Source organism: Neovison vison, chromosome 2 (genome assembly GCF_020171115.1).
Source record: "Neovison vison isolate M4711 chromosome 2, ASM_NN_V1, whole genome shotgun sequence".
NCBI classification, from domain to species: Eukaryota; Metazoa; Chordata; class Mammalia; order Carnivora; family Mustelidae; genus Neogale; species Neogale vison.
In genome coordinates, this window is record NC_058092.1 from 72,920,933 (window position 1) to 72,946,547 (window position 25,615).

The window sequence follows — 25,615 nt, forward strand, 5'->3', positions numbered from 1 at the left end:
GAGCTTTGGAGGCTGAAAATCTGAACCCAAACTCTGGCTCTGCCATTTATTAGCAATGTGGTTATAAGTAAGTAAATTAACTTTTCTGGACTTCAGTTTCTTCAAATGAAAAATGAGGATAATAATACCAGCCTCACCAAGATATTTTAAGATAATGAATGTAAAGGGCATGGTAGAGCATCTGCCACAAAGTAAAAACTCAATAAACAATTGCTGTTATGCCACTTTCCCTATATAAAAAATAGACCAGTTCCTTTCCCCTGTCAAAATCGATCCGTTCTTTGAGGCCTAAGTTATAACTAACTTTATCCACAAGAACCTGTTCTGAACAGCTCAGCCTCAAGTGATATTTCCTAGGAATCTCCTCAGAAAATACTTCCGTTATAGACATTTGTACCCTCTAACTTAGTCTGCAAGCTCTGTCTGAAGAGTGACTCTGTTATACATACTCTGTGTTCCTGCTTTGCCTAGGAGAAACTACGTAAATATCTGTTAAATATTAATGCTTCATCTACCAATGTTGAAATGACTATTTGGGGATTTATAGAAGAGCTTAATGCTCATCTCATTATACTGACTTTTTCTGAAGAAAGTAAATGACTTCCATACCTATTTGTTTAATATGACCCACCCAGTAGCTCAGTTTTATTACTAAGATGTTAATAACATTGCTATAGCTGAAAAGAGTTTATTTCTCTATAAAAATATATTCTTCAGATTTTACTTTAAAATCGTTAAACAGTCAATCTAATAAGAATTTTTCCGGGATGTCCGGGTGGCACAGTCAGTTAAGCTGCTGCCTTCAGCTTAGATCATGATCCCAGGGTTCTGGGATCGAATCCCACATTGGGCCCCTTACTCAGTGAGGAGTCAGTTTCTCCCTCTGCCTGCTCTGACTGCCATTCTCCCTGCTTCTGCTCAATCTCTCTCTGACAAATAAATAAATAAAATCTTTAAAAAAAAATTATTCAATACGTATGAATACACTTAAAGAAAGAACCACAAAGGAAACATAAGCTAAGCAAGTGACATAATTTTCTCCCATTCAGTGGCTTCTGGCATCAAACCAATGACTCAAATTTTATTTTCATCAAAGAAAGAAATATTTTAAGATATATTTCAATCAGCTTGTAATTAGAAAATTATTTTCTAAACACATATAGGTTCCTTACTTAAGATACACAAATAAAAAAAGCAAAAACATGTTTCTAATGTGATTTTAAATAGATTTAAATAAGTTTTAAATGACTTAGAAATTTTTCAAATGTTCCTCTGTAATTGTACCTACACAACAAAAGAATTTCAGAGCTGAAAACATCTGTCTATTATCTCATAGTTTTGTTTATATATTATTAAATAAGTGATTTGGCTGAGTTTTTTTCCCATTGAATAGACAGATGGGCTGTTAGCCATTTTTTTGTACTAGGTAGCTGGACATTTTATTAATTCATAAATGTAAATGAACCATATCATTAAAGATTTAATGAAATATGTTATTCTTAATAGATACTATTTCATTTAGAATGATAATGCAAGGGTTTTCTTTTTTCCAGTCAGTAAATCACTACAAAATTATCTCTAAAATAAATTTTTATAATCTATTTTAATCCACTTGATATTATTTTGTTGAAAGATATATTTAATGACTATGAATTAATTTAACTGATGTGTTTAATGTATCTTTCTTTGGTGTACTACAACTTCTTCATATTCTCTTAACATGACTATGTATTAAGTCTATAAAGAATGCTGACCTATATTTAGCAGTTGAATTCCTGATTGAATTTCAGCTGGACAAGAAAAACATATAGCTTACTCATCACTTTACCAGAATTAAGTAACCTTTCAGTCTGCCAATCAAAACAATGAAAACAAAAATACAACATTTGAACCAGTGTTGCATTCTAGTTGGATGCATTATAGTAACGACAAATTCACTCACTATAGCCAGGATACATTTCTGAAGCTGATCTGTTCTGTACTGTTCAGTCTAGAGATTTCTTTTTGATAAGCTAATACATTAAGACAGATTTAAAAAAACAACAACTTACGGGAGGTCCAGTGTCCCCTTTTGGCCCTCTTAGTGTCTCCATTTCGAGTATTGCATTAAGATCCTCATAATAATAGTAATAATCATAAAGGTCAGTCTCATAGCTACTTGCGATGAGGTAGGTAGCATCAGGATCAAATTCACCTTCTTTCCTCAGGTTGAGGTGATTGTCCACAGCTGGTTCATCTGTCACTCTGTATAAGGTTGTGTTTAAAATCTGTTGTAGTTCCATGAGTTCATTAGTGTGTAGATTTGCTGTGATAGCCTTCTTGAGATCAGTAATTGTTTCTTGTTTCATATGTGGAAGAACAGATGATATCTTCTTAAATGGTGACAAACCAGTTACTCTATCATTATGTTGTGTGACATTGTCAAACACATTTGGGAGAGAACTAAATTTCTCCTTGCTATTTGTTCTTGCCTTATTGAGATGACGGGTCGCTGACAGGCTTACATTTGTCTGAGTATATTCCTCAGTGATCATTTCTTTGGCCTGAATTCCATGGTTTACAAGATCCACAGCAGAGACATTGCTTGAATGAAGAGACTTTGACTGAGCCTTTGATATCTGGTGTCCTTGTTGTTTATGGACTGTTGCAGATTCATTATTTATGATATCTGGGATGCTTCTGCCTCTGGTAAATGTGTCTTCTGACACCACTTTTTCACCAAATTGTCTGGGCAAAGGAGAGTTTTCCAGTATCTCAGCTGATACAATGGTTGTATGAAGAAGGTTTATCTGAGGGCGACAACGCTGGCTCACATATCTGCAATAATGTGCAGATGCTTCTGCAGAAGGAATAATGTCCAACTGACATACTACTCCTTCAAAATGGACAGAATTATTATTCATACTTCCTAAGGTAAACACACTGTTAGGATCAAAAGTCTGAAATTCCAAAAGAGTCTCTCTGCTAAAATATTTCTTTCCACAATCAACATACATTGAGACAACTTGGTTTCTAACAGTAATGGCAAATGAGTGCCATCGCTCATTGTGAACACTGTAGTTGAAAAATACAGACTGCTTTCCTCCAAGGTATACTACTAATTTTTTAGGTAATAATTGCACTCCTAATTGCAGTCTATTTTTATTTCTAATGCTGAAGAGAAATGCATTGTTTACTCTATGGGACTGCAACCCAATTAATATTGTAAATGGCTGTTCTAAGTCGACTGGTAAAACTTTCAAAAGAGGTGACTCAATGTAAGTATCATTTGTTAAAATGACACCTAATTCTGTTAAATGGACCCCCTGAGGTAATGGTGTAGATGATGATGGTACAGCAGTCACTGATGATTGGTGTCTTACATCTTTGCCTCCAAGGCCTAGTTGATGAAGAATGTCTATGCCTGGAATTAAAAAGAGAGAGAGAAGGAGAAAGAATCTTACTCTTAGGCATTCATATATTTATATAAATGTTTGAATATGAGAGCATATTCCTTGTCTGTATCAACAGTAACCCCTAAAATAAGCATGCTCTATCAATTTCCAGGTAATAAGATATGGATAGGAAGAGTAAAATGTTATACTCAGTAATTTGACACACTTATACATACACATGCAGCCAAGGGTGTGTATGTGTGTGTGTGTGCACATGCACACACACAAACCCCAAATTTAATAAATGTTCTCTCATTTTTCCTAATCAGTTAGGAATCTTATTTGTTACTCCAATGAATATTATTTAACTTGGAACTTAAAACTGAATGACTTCTCTGTTAAATAGAAACAAATTTATACAAACAAAAAAATTTTATAACTTGGAAATCATTTTATAAATTAAGCTCACATAATCTTTTAAACTATATTTTTTCAGGCTACATTCCCTTACAGTCTTTTGGGAATTTACAAGTCACATAAAAGTTTTCCCTATGCCTAATACCGTAAGTTTGCTACACATAGAATATTCAGTCACCTTGGATTCTACCATGGGAGGGCATAGCAAGAAGTTGGCATTCTGCAAACTGTAAGAGGCTCTCACCAGAAACAGACCATGCTAGCACCCAATCTTGGACTTCTGGCCTCCAGAATGAGTGCATCTTGTCTGGATCGTGGTTGATACATTCAGTTATACATCCCTTCAACCACCTCTCCACAAAATGACTAAGAGGAGGAACACCCAACAGAGGAAAAATTCAGAGACTGTGCCCTCTGCCACAGAACTATTGAATATGGACATAAACAGTATGTCAGAAAGGGAATTCAGGGTAACAATTATCTAGGCAACGGCTAGGTTGGAGAAGAGCATTAGTGACAACACAGAATCTCTAAGGGCAGAAGTGAGCCAATCTGGCAGAAGTTTAAAATGCTATCAATGAGATCCAATCTAATCTAAATACTCTAATAGCTAGGGTAACCAAGGCAGAAGATAGAACTAGTGATCTAGAAGACAAAATGATAAAAAAGAAGGATAGGAGGAGGCCTGAAACAAACAGCTTTGAAGCCATGAAAACAGAATTAGGGAAATGAATGACGCCATGAAACATTCCAATGTCAGAATTACTGGGATCCCAGAGGGGTGGAGAAAGAGAGAAGACTAGAAGATTTAGTTGAACAAATTCTGGATGAAAATTTCCTTAATCTGGGGAATGGAACAAGTGTTTGTGTCCTAGAGGCAGAAAGGATACACCACAAGATCAACAAATCTAAAAAGACATCCAGACACTTAATTGTGAAAATCACAAATCATAATTTCAGACAAGAGTTCCTGAGGACAGCTGGGGGAAGAGATTCCTTACATACAGAGCAGGACCATCAGAATAAGGTCAGACCTGTCCAAAGAAACCTGGCAAGCCAGAAAGGGCTGGCAAGACATATTCCGGGCACTAAATGAGAAGAACATGCAGCCAAGAATACTTTATCCAGCAAGCCTGACATTCAAAATGGATGGTGAGATAAAGAGCTTCTAAGACCGGCAAGGTTTAAAAGGGTGTGTGTCTACCAAGCCAACACTACAAGAAATATTAAGGGGGATTCTATAAAAGAAGAAAGAACCCAAGAGTGACACAGAACAGAAATTTAGAGACAATCTATAAAAACAAAGGACTTCACAGGCAAGATGATGTCAATAAAAACTTATCTTTCAATAATCACTCCCAACGTGAATGGCCTAAATGCTCCCATAAAATGCTCCCATAAAATGGCACAGCATTGCAGACTGGACAGGACCCGTCCATATGCTATCTATAAGAGACACATTTGGAACCTAAAGATACATCCAGACTGAAAGTGAAGGGATGGAGAACTACCTTTCGTGTCAATGGGCCTCAAAAGAAAGCTGGGGTAGTAATTCTCATATCAGATAAATTAGTTTTATGCTAAAGACTATAGTCAGAAATACAAAAGGATACTACATCATTCTTAAAGGGTCTGTCCACCAAGAAGATCTAACAGTTGTAAATATTTATGCCATATGGGAGCAGCCAACTACATAAGCCAACTGTTAATCAAAATAAAGAGTCATATTGATATGAATACATTAATTGTAGGGAATCTCAACAAGTCACTCTCAGTAATAGACAGATCATCCAAGCAGAAAATCAATAAAGAAAAAGAGATTTGAACTACACATTGGACCAAATGGACCTTATAGATTTATACAGAACATTCCACCCTAAAACAACAGAATATTCATTCTTCTCAAGCACACATAGAACTTTCTCCAGAACAGACCACATATTGGGTTACAAATCAGGGCTCAACCGATACCAAAAGACTGAGATTATTCCTTGCATATTCTTAAACCACAATGCTTTGAAACTGGAACTTAACCACAAGAAAAAGTTTGGAAGGAATGCAAACACCTGGAAGCTAAAGACCATCCTATTCAAGAATGTTTGGATCAACTTGGAAATCAAAAAAGAACTTAAACTATTCATAGAAACCATTGAGAATGAAGACACATTGGTCCAAAGGGGGAAATACATAGCCATCCAAGCCTCACTCAAAAAATCTGAAAAATCCCGAATATACCAACTCTCTTTATATCTTAAAGAATTGGAAAATCAACAGCAAATTAAGTGAACCCCACACACAAGAAGGGAAAGAATCAAGATTAGAGCAGAGATCAATGAGTTGGAAAGTAGAGATACAGTAGAACACATCAACAAAATTAGAAGCTGGTTCTTTGAAAGAATCAATAAGATAGATAAAGTACTAGCCAAACTAATCCAAAAGGAAAGAGAGATGAATTAATAAAAATTAATAAAATTATGAATGAAAGGGGAGAGATCACGAAAAACCCCAAGGAAATGGAAATAATTATCAGAAATTATTATCAACAGTTATATGCCAGTAATTTAAGCAATCTAGAAGAAACGGATGCATTCCTGGAAACCTATAAACTTCCAAGACTGAAACAGGAAGAAATTGACAACCTGAGTAGACAAATACCTAGTAATGAGATTGAAGCATTGATCAAAAACCTCCCAAAAAACAAGAGTCCAGGAGTTAATGGATTCCCTGGGGAATTCTACCAAACATTCAAAGAAGAAATAATACCTATTCTTCTGAAGCTGTTTCAAAAAATAGAAACAGAAGGAAAACTTCCGGAATCTTTTATGAAGCCAGCATTACTCTGATCCCCAACCAGGCAAAGACCCCATCAAAAAGGATAATTTCAGGGACACCTGGGTGGCTCAGTGTGTTAAAGCCTCTGCCTTTGGCTTGAGTCATGATCCCAGGGTCCTGGGATCAAGCCCCACATCGGGCTCTCTGTTCAGCAGGAAGTCTGCTTCCTCCTCTCTCTCTGTCTGCCTGCCTCTCTGTCTACTTGTGATCTCTACCTGTCAAATTAAAATAAAATCTTAAAAAAAAAAAAAAAGGAGAATTTCAGACCAATATCGCTGATGAAGATGGATGCCAAGATTCTCAATAAGATCCTAGCTAATAGGACCCAGCAGTACATTAAAAAGATTATCCACCATAACTAGGTGGGATTTATCCCTGGGATGCAGGGGTGGTTCAACATTCGCAAGTCAATCAATGTGATAGGACAGATCAGTAAGAGAAGAGAGAAGAGCCACGTGATCCTCTCAATTGATGCAGAAAAAGCATTTGACAAAATACAGCATCTGTTTCTGATTAAAACTCTTCAAAGAATAGGGATAGAGGGAAAATTCCTCAACTTCATAAAATTTGTTTATGAAAAATTCACAGCAAATATCCTGAATAGGGAAAAGCTGACAGCCTTCCCTCTGAGATCAGGAACATGACAAGAATGTTCACTCTTGCCACTGTTGTTCAACATAGTACTAGAAGACCTAGCAACAGCAATCAGAAAATAAAAAGAAATAAAATGTATTCAAATTGGCAAAGAAGAAATCAAACTCTTTCTTTTCACAGATGACAGGATATTTTATATGGAAAACCCAAAAGATTCTACCCCCAAACTACTAGAATTCATACAGCAATTCAGTAATGTGGCAGGATACGAAATCAATGCACAGAAATCAGTTGCTTTCTTACACACTAACAATGAAAATATAAAAAGAGGGAAACTAGAGAATCAATTCCATTTACTATAGCACCAAGAACCGTAAGATACCTGGGAATAAACCTAACCAAAGAGATGAAGGATCTCTACTCAAAGAACTACAGAACGCTCATGAAAGAAATTGAAGAAGACACAAAAAGATGGAAAAGCTTTCCATGCTCATGAACCAGAAGAAGAAACATTGTTAAAATGCCTATACTGTCCAGAGAAATCTATACTTTCAGTACCATCCCAATCAAAATTCCACCAGCATTTTTCAAAGAGCTGGAACAAACAATCTTAAAAATTGTATAGAACTATAAAAAACCCCAAATTGCTAAGGAAATGTTGAAAAAGAAAAACAAAACTAGGGGAATCAAGTTGCCTGATTTCAAGGTTTACTACAAAGCTGTGATCTCTAAGACAGCATGGTACTGGCACAAAAACAGACACATAGTCCAGTGGAACAGAGTAGAGAGTCCAGATATGGACCCATAACTCTATGGTCAAATAATCTTCAACAAAGCAGGAAAAAATACCTAGTGGAAAAAAGAGAGTCTCTTCAATAAGTGGTGCTGGGAAAACTGGACAGCTATGTATAGAAGAATGAAACTCAACCATTCTCTTATACCATACACAAAGATAAACTTGAAATGGATAAAAGACCTCAACGTGAGGCAGGAATCTATCAAAATCCTAGAGAACTTGGAGTAACCCCTTCAACATCGGCCACAGCAACTTCTTTCAAGACATGTCTCCAAAAGCAAAGGAAACAAAAGTGAAAATGAACTTTTGGGACTTCATCAAGATAAAAAGTTTCTGCACAGCAAAGGAAACAGTCAACAAAGCAAAGAGGCAACTTACGGAATAGGAGAAGATATTCGCAAATGACACTACAAAGGGCTGATATCCAAGATCTATAAAGAACTCCTCAAACTCAACACTCAAAAAACAGATAATCTCATAAAAAGAAATGGACAGAAGACATGAACAGACACTTCTCCAAAGAAGACATACAAATGGCTAACGGACACGTGAAAAAATGTTCACTATCATTAGCCATAAGGGAGATTCAAATCAAAGCCACTTTGAGATACCACCTTATACCAGTTAGAATGGCCAAAATTAACAAGACAGGAAACAAGTGTTGGAGAGGATGTAGAGAAAGGGGAACGCTCTTACACTGTTGGTGGGAATGCAAGATGGTACAGCCACTTTGGAGAACAGTGTGGAGATTCCTCAAGAAATTAAAAAATAGAGCTTCCCTATGACCCTGCAATTGTACTACTGGGTATTTACCCCAAAGATACAGATGTAGTGAAAAGAAGAGCCATATGTGCCCCAGTGTTCATAGCAGCAATAACCACAGTTGTTAAACTGTGGAAAGAACTAAGATGCCCTTCAACAGATAAATGGATAAAGAAGATATGGCCATATATACATGGAATATTACACTTCCTTCAGAAAGGATGAATACCCAACTTTTGTATCAACATGGACAGGACTGGAAGAGATTATGCTGAGTGAAATAAGTCAAGCGGAGAGAGTCAATTATATGGTTTCACTTATTTTGGAGCATGAGGAATAACATGGAGGACATTAGAAGAAGGAAAAGAAAAGTGAGTTGGGAGAAATTGGAGGGGGAAACAAAGCATGAGAGACTGTGGATTCTGAGAAACAAACTTAGGGTTTTGGAAGGGAATGGGGTGCGGGGATGGGTGAGGGTGATGGGTATTAAGGAGGGCACATATTGCATGGAGCACTGCATATGGTGCATAAACAATGAATCTTGAAACACTGAAAAAATAAAATTAATTTTTTTTAAAAAAGACTATACAGTCATCTTGATATCCCCTAGACAGGAGAACTTTAATTCCTATTGATGATCACATACTGCTTCTTTCTAGAAACATGTTTCTTTTGCTTCCATTATTTTCTCAGGCCTCACAATAATTTTTATCCAAACAATTTTTAGACTCTTTTTCAATATTTGTTATATAATATAGATTTTATGTAATATAAATTTTATATGATTATTGTCTTTCCAAGTTTATTTTTATTGCAATGTTACTAATAGCATACTGCTTATCTCCCTTATCCAATTATAAACTTGGAAGACAGATTCTGTGTCTGATTCATTATTGAATATCTACTATTCTTGCCATGCAAATAGTTCTACAATTTCTAAATTAATGAATTTTCCCCACCAGGATTTTATCAGATGCCACATTTATCTCTAAAGTCTTATAAAATTAAATATAATTTGTAAAGAATGATGAATCATTTCTTAGAGATAAAGAAGAGTTTAGTCAGCCATATGATCGCTATGATTTGGGGGGTTATACACCTCCCACCTGTATCTTTGAACATATATAACCATCTCCAACAGGAAATGTCAAAGAATATTAATTCATAACTGTGATAGGCAAAAAAAAAAAAAATAAAGTTTTGAACATTAACCAAGAAAATTGTGAAACACCTTAGTTTTTCTTTTATAAGAAATCAATAGATAATTGATAATTCATGTTTATTATAAATAGCAAGCATAATGACAAATATAACTCATGCATAATCTAGTTTTTTAGACTTTATTTATTTATTTGACACAGAGAGAGAGAGAGAGATCACAAGTAGGCAGACAGGTGGGCAGAAAGAGGTGGGAAGCAGGCTCCCTGCTGAGCGGAGAGCAATGCGGGGCTCAATCCCAGGACCCTGAGATCATGACCTGAGCAGAAGGTAGAGGCTTAACCCACTGAGCCACCGATTTTATTTATAAAGTAGTTGTGGTTTTATAATAGGTTTAAATGTTATAAATGTTTATATCTAAGACACAGTATGACAGCATCTCTCAATCTTTTCCACCAAAACATTACTAACAGTGGTTTAGAATTACATGTCTCCAAAGATTTGGGGGGAGTATTTTAAAAAGTCCCCATAAAAACACAAAAACTATCTTGACTTCTCATATTTTATAATTATAATTTAAGAAAAACTTTAATTTTACTCTATAATATGGCTATGTTTAATATAAAATATAAATTACCAGCTAAATTAGTTAACTATCCCATTCCCAGTCTTCGCTGAAAATTTATACCCCTGAAACATATATCTGCTTAGTCTCTAACTTTGGGTACTCTTGCTCAATAATATCTGCCTCTGGGAGTGTGCATATCTCAATCTGAGAAGTAAACTATGTTAGAAACACTGCTCCTATGAAAATCACAATGCTTACTGTGCATATAATCACATATTGCATGAAAATTATCATTGTAAGATTCCAGATAGGTTATCTTTACACAAAGGAAGTGCACATTTATGTGGTATGATAACAAAGGTTGCTCCTTGCCTAACAAAAACTTATCCTTGCATTTAACAATAACCCCTGCTCTCTCGTGCCACAAATTTCTCACACTATTAACAGATATTACTGGAAAGAGTATTATTTTTAAATTTCATTTTATATATGTGTGTGTTTAAATATTTCGTATATATTTTCCTTTAATTCTATTTTATTTGAGTTTTTATAACAAATAGCTAAGTTAAAAAAGGTCTTTAAAAATTTGCTCTTCAGTAAGTGTCTTATTATTGAACCATCCTTGCATTCCTCAAATAAAATCTACTTAATGGTTACATATTATTCTTTTTTTTTTCAAATTTCTTTTCAGCGTAACAGTATTCATTATTTTTGCACCACACCCAGTGCTCCATGCAATCCGTGCCCTCTCTAATACCCACCACCTGGTTCCCCCAACCTCCCACCCCCCACCCCTTCAAAACCCTCAGATTGTTTTTCAGAGTCCATAGTCTCTCATGGTTCACCTCCCCTTCCAATTTCTCCCAACTCCCTTCTCCTCTCCATCTCCCCAAATAAGTGAAACCATATGATAATCGACTCTCTCTGCTTGACTTATTTCACTCAGCATAATCTCTTCCAGTCCCTATATATTATTCTTTTGATGTCTTTCTGGGTTCTTGAAGGATAACATATGTAAAACAATCACATCAATATTTATAAGTTAAGACTGATCTATGTTTTTTCTCTTATTGTACTGTCTTTTTCAGACTATAATACTGATTCATTATTTTCTATTCCCTAATTTAAATAGAAGTTATTAGGTTAAGTTTTTAAAACATAAAGTACAAATTAGACACCATTCTCTAATCACAATGCTAATAAGTTAGATTTTAATAACAAGATCGAAAACAAACAAAACGTTTTAACTGGAAAATGTAAAGGTTTTCTCCTAAATAATTTGGGTCAATGGAAAACACAAATAAAAATTACATGGTTTTTAGAAAGCAGCAAAAATGAAAATATTGCAGATCAAAATCTATGGGAGAAGGCTTTAGAATTACCTTTTAGAAAGATTTATATTTTTATTCTGTTACCTTTAAAATTATAAATGTACACAATGTCCCTAGTCGTCTTCATTTAGACATATCTATTATTTCTTTCCTATGAATACTGTTTCTTTTTTCTTTTTCTCTCTTCTCCCTTTTCCCTTACCATCTAATACTAGCCAATAGAATTAGCTTTCTTAGCATTTGCCTTTTTATTATTAAATATCCTGGTAGTATTTTTATTTGCTTTATCACCTTTGGATAATATTAATTCCCAGCTTCAACATATAAGCCAATCAGCAAACTTAATGCACTTCCTGTCTTTTTTCCTTCTTCCCCTCCCTTTGTCAATGATTGTATTGTTCCTACATTAATTCATATGTAGTTCTTATATGCGGTTCTGCTCCCACATTTTCTTCTGGTAAGTAGAGGCAGTCTTTTGCAGTCATTTTCTCAGTTATTTCTTTTTTGATGAAGTTTGACCTCTATTAGTCTCCTTAAGAAGCATTCATAGAAAAATTTCCTGGATGTTTGACTTTTTGGAATTGTTTATTGGTAGCCTTGTATCTTAAATTTCAATGGATATAAAATTCTTTGCTGTTACTTCCTTTCCTTGAATATCTTATAGATACAATTCTACTATGTATAGGTGTGGAATGTTAGGATAGAAAAATCTGAAGACAGCCAATTTTAGTTCTCCCTCTAAGTGACTCAATTTTTTTTTTCCCAACATGCCCCTAAGAAATGTCCTTTATCTTTGAAGTGAAGTGCAGATTTTATTAGAATATGTCTTTATGGGGTGCCTGGGTGGCTCAGTGGGTTAAGCCTCTGTCTTCAGCCCAGGTCATGATCTCAGGGTGCTGGGATCGAGCCCTGCATTGGGCTCTCTGCTCAGCAGGGATCCTGCTTCCCCCTCTCTCTCTGCCTGCTGCTCTGCTACTTGTGATCTCTTTCTGTCAAACAAACAAATAAAATCTTAAAAAAAAAAAAAAAAGTATTTGTCTTTATATTGACCATTGTGGGTAAATGTTTCCAGGCATATAGGATATCCATTTGTTGTACAGATCCAAGTTACTAAGCAAAGTTTTCAAGAATTATATCCTTGAATATTTGTTCTATTTTATACTTTTGGTTTTCTTCTTCAAAAATTCCTATCATAAGCACGTTTACTCTCCACTGCTATCCTCTATGTCTATCATTTCTCTGCAATCACTTAAAATATGTTATCTTCAGTTCTGTTTGATTTTCTCATTTCTAATTTTACCATGTTTTCTATAATGTCTAATCTCTCTTTGTGCTCCTTCCAATCTCATCTTGATTTATAAAAAGGGTTTTTCCTATGATATCTTTTCTGAGTTCTACAAGCTTGCAATTCATATCCTTTTAACATCTTGCCGCATCTTCCTTCTCTTGAGTTGTTATATTTCTGTTTTATGATCTTCCTTCATAGAGGTGTTTTTTTTAATGTGTGCATTTTCATTTTCCTGCTTTCCCCTATATTTTCCTTACTGTACCTTTCTGTTTATGCTGTGCCAGTTGCTTTTAGTTACTTATAATTTCATGGCCCAACAATTTATAGAAGGATGCTGAGGGAGAAGAGAAAGGCCATCCATGCCTTCCAAATTTCAAAACCCAAAGGCTTTTTCAACATTACCAGTGTTCCTTCTCAAATGGCTTTTTGATATAGCCTCACCTTCTCTAACTCCACCCTAATCTAGGAGATCTTCTATAGCCAGCCCAGCTGGCCACATGTTCAAATCTTAGTGTGAGTATGTTTAGCAAATGCTTTGAGCAGATATTGATAGAACAGTGAACTCTAAAGAATAAAAGGCACAGATGAGAGGGAGTGGGAAGAACAGAAGAAAGAAAGTCTTCTATCAGAGGACACACTCTTTATTGTTAATTTAGGTCTGACACTGGGTATCACCAAACTGCAATTTAGAGGTTAAATTTAGATAATTGGTGATGTGGGAAACAAAGGCAGAGGAGAAATTGTTAAATTTCCTTACTACCTACAGCCCATCGACAAGTCCTTGAAACAGGCAGAGTGACTTTTCTCTAGGGACTCAACTGCCCCAATGTTAATACTTTGCTAAGGCTAAAAGGCAACCTTAGCCCAATCCCCAGGATCCTGTAAGTCTACTTTAACATATAAAAATTCCTTTAGAAATTTCCTTTATCTCTAAACCCCTCAAGATATGTGTTGACGATCGCCCAAGCATATGGCCCACTGATATACATCTGAAAGGTCTCATGACTAAGGTATTATTAGATGGTAATAAATTTACTTTTTTTCCAACAATAGCTAGCCTCAAGGTCCTGGAAACCTTGCTCCCAAAATTTCTTACAGATTTATGCTCTCTCTAACCCCCTCCCAACTTGAAAGTATATAGTGGGCCATTCCTTATGACTCCAGGGCAGCTCTTTCTGCCCACGAGTCCTGTCCCCACGCATTCATAAAACCACCTTTTTGCATCAAAGATGTCTTAAGAATTCTTTCTTGGTTGTCAGCCTTGAACACTTATATCTTTTCTTACATCAATTGGTACCAACGAATACAGCAAGAAAAAACTAAGTTGTCTATAGTAAGTTACTCGTTTCATGAGGGACCCTAACCACAAAATCGATCTAGCTTGTGTCACTTCAGAAATCAGTTACTATTTAAAGAATACGATTATCAACTAGGTACTTGAAGGCTTTGAAGTCTTTTTCATTAAGAAATTTTTTTCCTTTAGAAATTTTTTTCTATAATTTTTTTAGTATATTTGGCATACAATGTTACATGAATTTCAAGTGTACAACCCAGTTATTCAAGAAATCTGTGTGTTATGCTATGCTCACCATAAGTGTAGCTCGCATCTGTCTCCATAGGATGCTATTACAATACCACTGACTATGTCCCCTGTGCTGTACCTTTCATCCCCATGACTTCATTCCATAACTGGAAACCTATACCTCCCTCTCCCTTTCATCCATTTTGCCCATCTTCCCACCCTCCTTCCCTCTGGCAACCATCAATTTGTTCTCTGTATTTATAACTCTGATTCTTCTTTTTGATTGTTTATTCATTTGTTTTGTTTTTCAGATTCACATGTGAGTGAAATCATACGGTATATTTGTCTTTCTCAGTCTTATCTATTTCACCTGTCCTCTGTATTTTTTAAAAGAATTAAAAATAATAGCAGCATTCATTAATTCTATGTACCAAGCACTATTCTCACAACTTTATTAACCCACATAATGCTCACAATAACCCTATGAGTTAAATACTACAGCTCACTCTATCTGACAGTCATAAAAACTAAGTCACCGACAATGTTCCCCAGTTCACCCAAGGAGGAAGTGTAGAGGCAGAATCTGAAAGTAGGCAGACTCAATCTCTCAGCATGGCAACTTTTTAGGAATGCATATATCACCTAACAGCAGAACTGATTTTATCTCTTTTACCCATTTGCTTCTTAAACAGAGAATAAATCACCATGTCACCAAGGCAACCGGGCTTTGCACTTTTTACTGTAAACACCAAGCCTAATGACTTCACCCAAAACATGATTTCAATAACCACATATGCTGACTCACAAACCTCTCTTCAGGACTTGCATATCCAATTGCCTACTGAATTTATGCAGTAGAGATTAGATGTCCTGCAAGCACTTCTCACTCAATATATTTTCCCACACATTTGTTCCTCTTACTTTAATGCCTCTCTTAGTGAAGAACCCCACTACCAAACCACCAGCCAGAGTAATATTTTTATAGTGTCAATTATATCATGCCAATGTCCTGAACAAAATCCTCCCATGGATTCCTGTTACAGAAAAATGCAATCCAAACTTTTTTATGGTGTCTGAATCTATGTCATCAGCTCCCGTCTTACCTCTCTTATCTCATCTCTTTTCATTTCATCCCACCTTACTCTGCACCAGCCACACTGGTCTTTCTTTATTCCTCAAAACCTCTAAACTCATTTTGAATTCGTGGCACTTACATTTATTGTTCTTTCTGCTTAGAATGCTCTAAACCTTTAGTTCATTCAGATCTAGGCTCAGATGTGACCTTTTCAGAGAGGCCTTCCCTGACAACAATACCTAAAATATAAAATCGTCCTCCTCCTTGCTCCAGTGACTCTCCAACATCTTACTATACTTTATTTTTTTTCCTCACAGCGCAGAAAATGTAGGTGGAGTTATGTATAAATATATTTTATATCATACATATCAAGTTATATATGTGTGCGTGTGTGTGTGTGTATGTGTGTGTGTATACACACACACTTGCCTATTGCCTTGCCCCCCAGTTGAAATGTAAGTCCATGAGGGTAGCACTTCATCATGTTTTACTGTTATATTCCAACATTTACAATAACGGCTAATACAAAGTAGGTCCAAAGTATTGCTTGAATGAATTAATTAATCAATCCAGCCATCTAACCCAAAAATCTGATAATCACATTTAATACTTCCTTTCCACCCATTCTCCATAGCTATTCAGTCACCAAGTCTCACACAAACCTTAGTTAAGCTCCCTTTATCCTTAGATTATTATCTTAGTCTCCTAATAGATTTCTCTGCCTCTTTTAAGACACCCTCATCCAATCTGTCATCCACACTGCTGCCAGAGAAACCTTTCTTTCCTGTATAGAACAAAATGAACCTTTAGTTCATGACACCGCTTCCTATAATACATCAGTGGTTCTCAAAGCTTTCAGTGCAAAATTGAAACTTCTTATTTCAGCCCTCAGGCCCTTAGTGATCTAACTCCTGCCTGCATTCCCAGTCTCATATCTCATGCCTTCCTAATGAGCTTTCCCCCTTTTTAATTTATGCTAAACATCAAAGGTGATCAAACCCAAAAGATCAGAACAGGAAGATTTAGAATGTAGGAAAAAAGGGGTACTCTCAGCCAAAGAATATACCAGAAATAAAAGAGAACCATCAAAAAGGAATGAAATAGCCATGTTCTTTCAGCCTTATGGGTATCCCGTTTAAAAAAAATCTTTTTACCATTTTCCATCCCCTTACTCTTTCTTTAAAGGATTATGACTTCATTTTAAAGTAATTTTTATGTTAAGATATTCCATGGAACTGTGTACGTCCACGACACAGCTGATGAGATTGAGCAGATGTGCATATTTAAGATTATCCTTGTAATTGTGAGTGGTATGGTGGCCTTATTGCAAACTGTCAAATTATGCAAGTGAATCATCGGAAGCCCCCATCTTGATCTCACTTTCCGCAGCCCTTCTTTTCCACCCTTTCCACTATGGCACCCAAAGTCCTCATGCTACTTGTGTAGTGAAAAATTAAACCCTGTCCAAAGAGCAGTCATACATTTGTCCTCACCTCCTAGGAGGCACTCTCTAGGCCCTTGAGTATCTTGCCTGATAAAAATATCTTTGTTTATCCGAGGGTTGTGGACAACACCAGGTAGTCCAACAATGTGATTTATGGGCTTTGGTCCTGTGGTAACTGTTCAACCTCAAGAAGGACTGGAGACGGAGGTCAGCCACATGGGCAGTCCATCCTGTCTATATGGCGGAGCCCTGCTGAAGACTCTGCACAGGCCTAGGTTTCACTGGTTGGCAATATTCTGTGCCACACCATCACACATCGTTGCTGGGAGAGTTGGCACAGACTCCACTGGAGAGGACAACCGCAAGTTCTGTATATGGGACTTTCCTAGACCCTAACCCATGTGTCTCTTCTGTAGGTTGATTTTAATCCATATTCTTTTGCTGTAATAAACTATAACTGTGAGTATAACAGATTTCACTGGGTTCCATAAATCCTTCTAACACATCGTTGAGACTGAAGGTTGTCTTAGAGACCCTCAAACTCTCAGTTGTGTAAGAAGCAAGCTTGGTCTTGCTGACTGCCCCCTAGTTTACACTAGCTCTTACACATTTTTCCTTCACTGTACCTACTCACTCCATGGCATTCTCCACTCTCATCTTTTTTCTTCCACTTTTCTTAAATTTCTTGCCATCTCAAAATGTATCTATTAAAAAAAAATCCCATTCTTTCAGAGCCCTGCTATGTATACCCCTTCATGCCGAATTTACTCATCTTGTAAGACTCAGTTTGAGGGTTACCTCCTCTCTCTGTAAGCTTTCTGTGTAATTTTTGTTTGTTGTTGTTTTGCTATGCACTGAAGACAAACAGATCATACTCCATTTGCTAATAAAATCAGTCTTTGAAGGCTACAGGGCTGATGCTGAGGTGTAGGCACAGACACTCCCACCTTGATTGTCTTTCATGTGAAACTTGTATAATAAGCACCATCGATTCTATCCTCATTAGTTAGAAGAAAAGAAAGAGGGCAAGAGGGAAGAAGAGAGGAAAATGGAAAGAGAGATAGAAAGTAGGAAGAGGTAGAAAGAATAGGAAAGGGGGGAGAAAAAGGAGAAACTGAGTCTCAGTAGATGATAAAATTATGACTCATACCCTAGTATTTGACTTTAAATCCAGTGACTAGATAATTAACTCTATGGTGAAATGTACTATATACCTAAAGAAATAGAGATGGGGGAGCTAATGATTATACTTGTTTTACAAGTTTTGTAAGCACTTCTTTTTACAAGAGAGCCAAAGAAAACATTGTAGCTGTCAATATTCAACAATATTCTATCATAAATTGGAGGAACAATAGAAATACTGTGTGTGCCCTCAAAAATGTAAGGATTCTTACATTTCTTAATTACATTACATTTCTTAGTAAGTAGCAGTTTAAAAGAATTAAAAGTTATCAACTTTTAGACAAAAGGTAAAGAGTAATATCCACTTAACAGAGCATAATAAATTAGAATGCTAACTCATTAAATAACTAATATAATATAGCACTTAATTTAATAAATTCTCACTGTTTAAAATTTTCATATATCTGAGTCAGCCAAATATCCAAGCTATATTCTTTCTAGTTTGTAGAAATGAAAAAATTAAATCATTGTTTAAAATAAAATCACAAAGGGGTGCCTGGGTGGCTCAGCCGGGTGAGCATCTGCCTTCAGCTCAGGTCATGATCCTGGAGTCCTGGGAAGGAGCCTTGTATCAGGCCCTCCACTCAGCAGGGAGTCTGCTTCTTCCTCTGACTCTCCCCCTCTTGTTCTCTCTCTCACTCTCTCTCAGATAAGTAAATAAAATCTTTTTTAAATAAATAAGTAAATAAAATCCCAAAGCTGTAAATAAGAAAAACCGTATAAGCCTTAATATACTTTACTTTGCCCATTTACCCAAATTGACTAAATGAACCAGATAAATTGTCCAGTATCTACTCTCTACTGTTCTATACAGCCTCAGCCAACAGTGCTAGAATCAATACTCGAATACAAGCTGACTTGCTTCCAGCTCACACAGTTAAGGAACTAAAGGAAGTTGCTTAAATTCAACTATTTCAGTTTTTCAACATTATGAGTACATGGGAAAAGAGAAGGATCCCGAGTGTTCTTTTTAAAGAAATTATTGTGTCTTCATCATATAACAGGGAAGCACTAAACACTTGACATGTATTACCTCAGTTTACCCACACAACAACCCTATGTAGTAAGAACTATTGTTATCTTCACTTTAGAGTTGCTGAAAATGAAGCTCAGCGTATCTTGCCCCAGATCACACAGCTAGTAAGCACTGGCACCTGGCTTTGGGCTCTAGAACAGCTGTGCTTTATTTAGCACCACTGTCATACTGGGTAAGTGTGATTTTAAAGTATCCTACTGTGAATAACAAATCTATTATGGATAAATAGATAAAAGCAAACTTATGCATAAAATGAGAAATGAAGCTTTAACCTATGTGTAAAGATTTGGGTTAAGTGTCCATAAGGGGTTTTGGCAGAAAATCCTTAGAGTAACTGCAGCTAGAATGAGCTGATTCTCTGTTAACAATAAACACATTTTGGATTCAAGTCCACAGGAAATACTCTTTTTGGAAATAGCACTCTATACACAGCGATTGCTATATACGTGGCTTTCACACGCAGGGACCATGAACCTGAGAATGTTGTGCATGTTGAGGATTCGCTACACAGGTGGCATGGTGTACGTTAGCCTGAAGAGGTAGTGCAGCTCGGTCCGTCTCTGGAGGCAGCTCACCCACCCAGACTGAGCAATAAGGAAAGCAGGCTTTGTCAGATAGGAAAAGGGATCTATCTCAGTCAAATCCTCAGAAAAGTCAGCCCTAAATAAATTTTTCCTTGAAACAGAATCATGTATTCAATAGGTTATACTTGGTTGTAAAACAAATGCAAAATTCAGATAAATCTGAGAGAGCGAGAGCTCGTGCACATGAGTCTGGAGAGGGGCAGAGGGAGAGGGAGAAGCAGACTCCCCACTGAGCAGTGAGCTCCAGGTGAGACTTGATTCCAGGACCCCGGAATAATGACCTGAGCCGAAGGCAGACGCCCAATGACTGAGCCACTCAGGCGTCCTGGAAATCAAAGAGCTTTTAAAAAGATTTTTCTTTTTGTTAAGAACTCACAGGAAAATGTTACGGTTACAGGAAAACTAAAGATTGTGATGTTCACTCTGAAATAAAGGAGCATATTTTGTATTCTATAAATGAAATCTTAAGGCTGAAAGATATTATTTCCTTCATTAGTTCTGAATTTTTAAAAAAAATCCATTCAAAAATACTCAGTTTTCCTTATATCCTTCTTTGCGTGGTTTTTCAATATCTTGATAATGCTACCTTTTGAAATTATTAAACTCATGACACCAGCAGATGACAACTGTGAAGCCAGAAGATGTGTAGTGGGAAGAGGCTTGTTGTGAGAGATGGGCAGGCCTGGATTCGAGTCCCAGCTATACAAGCCTGAGCAAATCCCCTTCTGTGAGCCTCAGTTTCTTCACCTATAATCCCTATCCTGCAGGCTCATTATGAATACTAGAATAATAGATGTAAAGGGCCAGGCAAGGACAATCCACAAAATATATATGTAATTAATAATGATGGGTTCTCTTCTTTTTGCTCTTCTCTGTGGTCCAAGAGGCTCAATTTTAAAGAATTTGTAGACTTTGCAATCAATATACCTGCATTCAAATGTTGGTTCTTCCATTTATTTGCCTGTAACCCCTGGGGTAGTTACTTATTCTTCTTAACCTTGGTGTCACCAATTCTATCATGGGCATAATCATAAAAATCCTGTGATGAAGTAGTGGTAAATATATATTCTGTACACATGGGGCTGGCACACATTAAGTTCTCGGAAGGTATAAGTAATAACAGTGTACTAACAGTGTACTAACAGTGAACTAAAAGATACAGTTTCTCTCCTCTTCATGGCTAATCAAAGCAAAATAAAGTAGCAGAAATGACTTGGTCAAGAATAAAATTTCATGAAGTTACACGTGACATGTGACCTAATGTAACCATTTCCCCATAAAACAGAAAATGCCTTCCAAGATATCTTTTAATTCACCTACGTGCTACTTGACAGAATACTTCTCTGTCTACTTGTCAGTTTGGTCAGTCAGATAGAGCACCATCCCTTCCTTTGCACACCCTCCCTCTACCTATGTATATTTCATTTATTTCTCTCTTTCTTACTGTTGTTTAGTTGATTGGCCAAATTGACAAGTGGCTTGTGGAACTGGTCACTGAACTGAAATGATGGTTTTGTCAGAATGAATAATTTGGCAGCCCTGCTGATGTAAGACGGAGGAGTAAAAATAATAAAAATAATAATAATAATATTAAATAAATAAAATAGGGCCATGGTGATACCCTCTGTAGATCCAGCAGAGTTCCCAGGTTTTTCTCTTTGACTTTGGCTTTTTATTTTTAACCTTTGACAAAAGCACTTGTTTTTACACTTTGAGGCCAGAGACATTGTCTTGTTTTTGTTTTCACTGCTGGCAACTAGGACATTATATGGCAAATAGAAGATACCTTTTAAAATGCTGCTTAATAATTATATTAATCTGAATGTACATAGATTCCTGAAACGCTGTATCACCATACTACTAGAGCAACTAGCCAGCAGGCAAAAACAAAACACTGAACTATTCTCTAAACCTCTCCATTTGAATTAAATAAAATCCCAAACCCACTGGTAGGCAAATTGCATTTTGTTTCTTAATGACATAAATCTAGATGGAACATTTAGTATATGCTTGTGTTGTTTCAAGAAGTGCAAAGGTAACTCAGTCACAGTTTGCCACCCCCAAGAACTCCCACTTCAAATGAAGTCACAAGCAAAGCCTTTTCACTATACAAAACTTCCCTTTTATAGAGAGTTCGCTTAAAAATGTAAGTAATTTCTTAAAGGTCATATTCCCCCCAAAATTGGTTTCTTCACCCTTACACTCTCATTGTACTGGGTAGAAGTTTTTATTGTTTAATGTTGAATTTAAGCTTCTGATGATTTTGAAAACATATACTTTTGCTGTTTGGAAGGAGAATTTTTATATAAGCAAAGAAGTAACAAGGTAACTTTCTTACCTTGTTCTTGTGCATGAACAGCACCCGCTGCCACACATAGCACAATAAAATGGAGAAGCAGTTTCCTAAAAAAAAAAAAAAAAAAAAGGAAAATTTTAGTGGATATTTACAACCTATAAATCATATAAAATCCCAAATGAACTCCAGTACAAGATTAAGAAGTGAACTATCATTTTTCAAAAGATTTTATTTATTTATCTGAGAGAAAGAGAGAGAGAGAACATGAGTTGGAAGGTCAGAAGGAGAAGCAGCTCCACCCCATGATCTGAGCCAAAGGCAGGCACTTAACAGACTGAGCTGCTCAGGCATCCCAAGAAATAAGCTATCATTTTAATTTATACAGTATTTTAATACTCATAATGGTTAAAAGCAAGGGCTCTGAATTTAAGTTCCAGCTTTGTCACTGTATGACTTGAGAACATTTTTTATCACCCCTGTGTTTCCTCATCTGTTCAATCTATCTCATAAACTTTTTCAAAGATTAACTGAAAAATTTCATGTAAGGCACACAAAACAGTACCTGGCACAAAGGAAGCACTCAACAAACATGACTCATATAAATGATATGATGATGATGATGATGACTATATATTACATCAAAGCATCATACATGCAATTTTATACAAAGTAATATAAGTTTACACAAAGTAACAGAACTTATAGTCACTTAACTATAGAGGTTATAAACTGTGGAACCAGTGATTTTTTTTAAATGAATGTTTATATGGAAAAGCCATTTGATTATCATATCAAAGCCATTTGAATATAACTTGTACTAGATTCATGATGTTTGGGTTCTGAAAATAACAATGGCCTGTATATATCAACGTCGAACATTTTGGATTTGCAATAATTGTGAGCATGACACTTAATCATTGCATATCAAAATGTTCATTCACACTGATTAGCTGACTACAAATATTTCATGATTTTGTTTTAGTATAGCCAAACTTTTGATAGATTTTATTGAGTAGCCTTCATAATTGGTTATATCTACCTCTCCAGTAAAAACCATAGAGATAATTTCAAAAAGTAATGCTAAGCTTGCTGAAAACAATAGCTGATCACCTAATTCTGTTTTTTATTTATTTTTTATTCTAACTCAGGGACTTCCCAAATGACATTTCTATAAAATGCAGTTCTGTAAGGAGTGATTACAAAGCCCTCTGAAAAATATTTTTTCTTTTTATTAAGTTCCTGGTATGCTGACAGTAATTGGTACATTCCCTGTTTATTACCAACGATAAATATGTTTTTATCTTTTCAACTACTATAGGGAGCATGTTAATATAATCTTACAAAATGAGTCAACAATACGTAATTATACTCTTCTCCTCGGTATAATGGAACTGTCACTTATATTAAAACAGCCTTAGCCATATTTTAGTGGGTGAAAAATGTATACTCTATGGTCATACTCAGTACAGAGCACAACTTTAATAAGACAAAGTTTTGCTAAAATACTTAAAAATGTTATCAATTCTATAATCTAACCAACTGAACAATTACAGAAATTGCAACTGATCTGGGCAAGCGAATAGCTGACCCATATGTGTTAATAAAGCATATAAAGGATTCCTATGTGTGGTGTCATCCATTTAAAACAACAGTTCTGGGCGCCTGGGTGGCTCAGTGGGTTAAGCCGCTGCCTTCGGCTCAGGTCATGATCTCAGGGTACTGGGATCGAGTCCTGCATCCGGCTCTCTGCTCAGCAGGGAGCCTGCTTCCTCCTCTCTTTCTCTGCCTGCCTCTCTGCCTACTTGCGATCTCTCTCTGTCAAATAAATAAATAAAATCTTTAAAAAATAAATAAATAAAAAAATAATAAAACAACAGTTCTCAAATGTTAGTTTGCTAAAAGAATCACCTGAGATGCTTGTGAAAATGTAGATTCTGGGCTTGCCTCAGAGATTATGATCCATAAATTCGGAGTGAATCCTCAGTTTGTATATGTCTTTAACTAGGTGATTCTAACAAGGATTGTGCACATATCAAACTCTGAGAAACAGCAATTTAGAACATTTACTAATTATAGTTACAATGTACTTAAAATACACAAATATTATTTTGCTCAAATCACAGACATCTAATTACATGACATAAGATTATTTGACCCTTGGAGGGGATTGCTGTTTTTTGTTTGTTTTTGTTTTTATCTTTTTCTCTTGCTCTAGATCAGTGGTTTCAAACTTCACCGCGCAGCAGAATCACCTGGAGGACTCGTTAAAGATCGCTGGGCTCCACCCTGAGAATCTCTGACTCGCCAGGTCTGGGGTGAGGTTCGAGGACTTGCATGGACAGCAAGTCCCCAGGCAATGCTGATGCAGTGAATCTGGGGTTGATGCTATGAGGACCACAGGAACAGATGACACTCAAGGGTTGATGAAGGGCCTACCTGTTTCGAATCGGGTTTTTACCTTCCACTGCACAGTGGAATCACCTGGGGAGTCTTAGACACTACTAATACTTGGATTTCCCCTCTCCACCCGTTCCCGCAGAGATTCTGATTTTAATTTGTCTCTGGTACAGGGATTCTTAAACACTACCCCCCGGTGATTCTACTGTGCAAGTTGAGGCCCTCTGTGTGAGATTAAAATGATAACTCAAGGTTCTCCAAGATGGATCCCAAAGTGATCTAGAGTTTGAGTAAAAAGAGGCTCTCTTCCTTTCAACTTTATATTTTCAACAAATAACTGGCAGGATATATATATCAGTGAGACTAAAAAATAGCTCAGGATTGCAATCACTGAAGGAGAGTACAGCAGATTATGCTGTTTTAGCAGTAAATGGGATGTGAAAGGAATCATGTCTCACCTGCCCAAGGTAATCTGGCTCACTCAGAGTTTAGAAATAACCCAACAGGCACTCCTCTATTCAAAGGAAGCTAACTAATCAAGAGTACAGCAACCAGCAATATTCATTTAGCAATTCAGCCAACTCACAGACTTTCCCCAATGACCTCAGGGGAGAAAAATAAAAAATAAAGTTCTTTCTAGACATGTTAACAAGTCCATTCCTGGTGTAAGGCAGGAAAACCTGAACACATCAAACATCACCCCTTAGCCAGGTGATCTTAGGGGATTATGACAAATCAGTTGAGCCATACCTTATGTAAGTGTACCTAAGTATTGAAACCGATGACTAATAGAGAAGTAGAGATTGATGACTGGAAAAAGACTTTTTCCTCTTTTTCTAATTATGTACCAAACTAACAGCCACCTAAGGAAGAACATATGGATATCCATATCCATAGCAATAAGGATTCCATTACACCTACCTCCCCTCCCCTGAAGCTACAGCCATATCACATTATAC

General features: G+C 36.3%; 1 protein-coding gene across 5 annotated transcripts in view; it reads right to left on the reverse strand.

Annotated features, from left to right (window-relative positions):
• Window positions 1–25,615, reverse strand: part of COL24A1 (collagen type XXIV alpha 1 chain) — a 395,660-nt gene that overhangs the window by 362,075 nt on the left and 7,970 nt on the right. For all 5 annotated transcript variants that reach the window (XR_006383188.1, XM_044238615.1, XM_044238616.1 and 2 more), the window contains 2 exons: window positions 22,302–22,366; window positions 2,052–3,403 (listed from right to left, as the gene is read on the reverse strand). Coding sequence is in view for 4 of the 5 variants with exons in the window: in XM_044238615.1 (XP_044094550.1) it covers window positions 2,052–3,403; window positions 22,302–22,366 (1,417 nt within the window). In the remaining variant the exon portion in view is untranslated. The remainder of the gene's footprint in view (window positions 1–2,051; window positions 3,404–22,301; window positions 22,367–25,615) is intronic.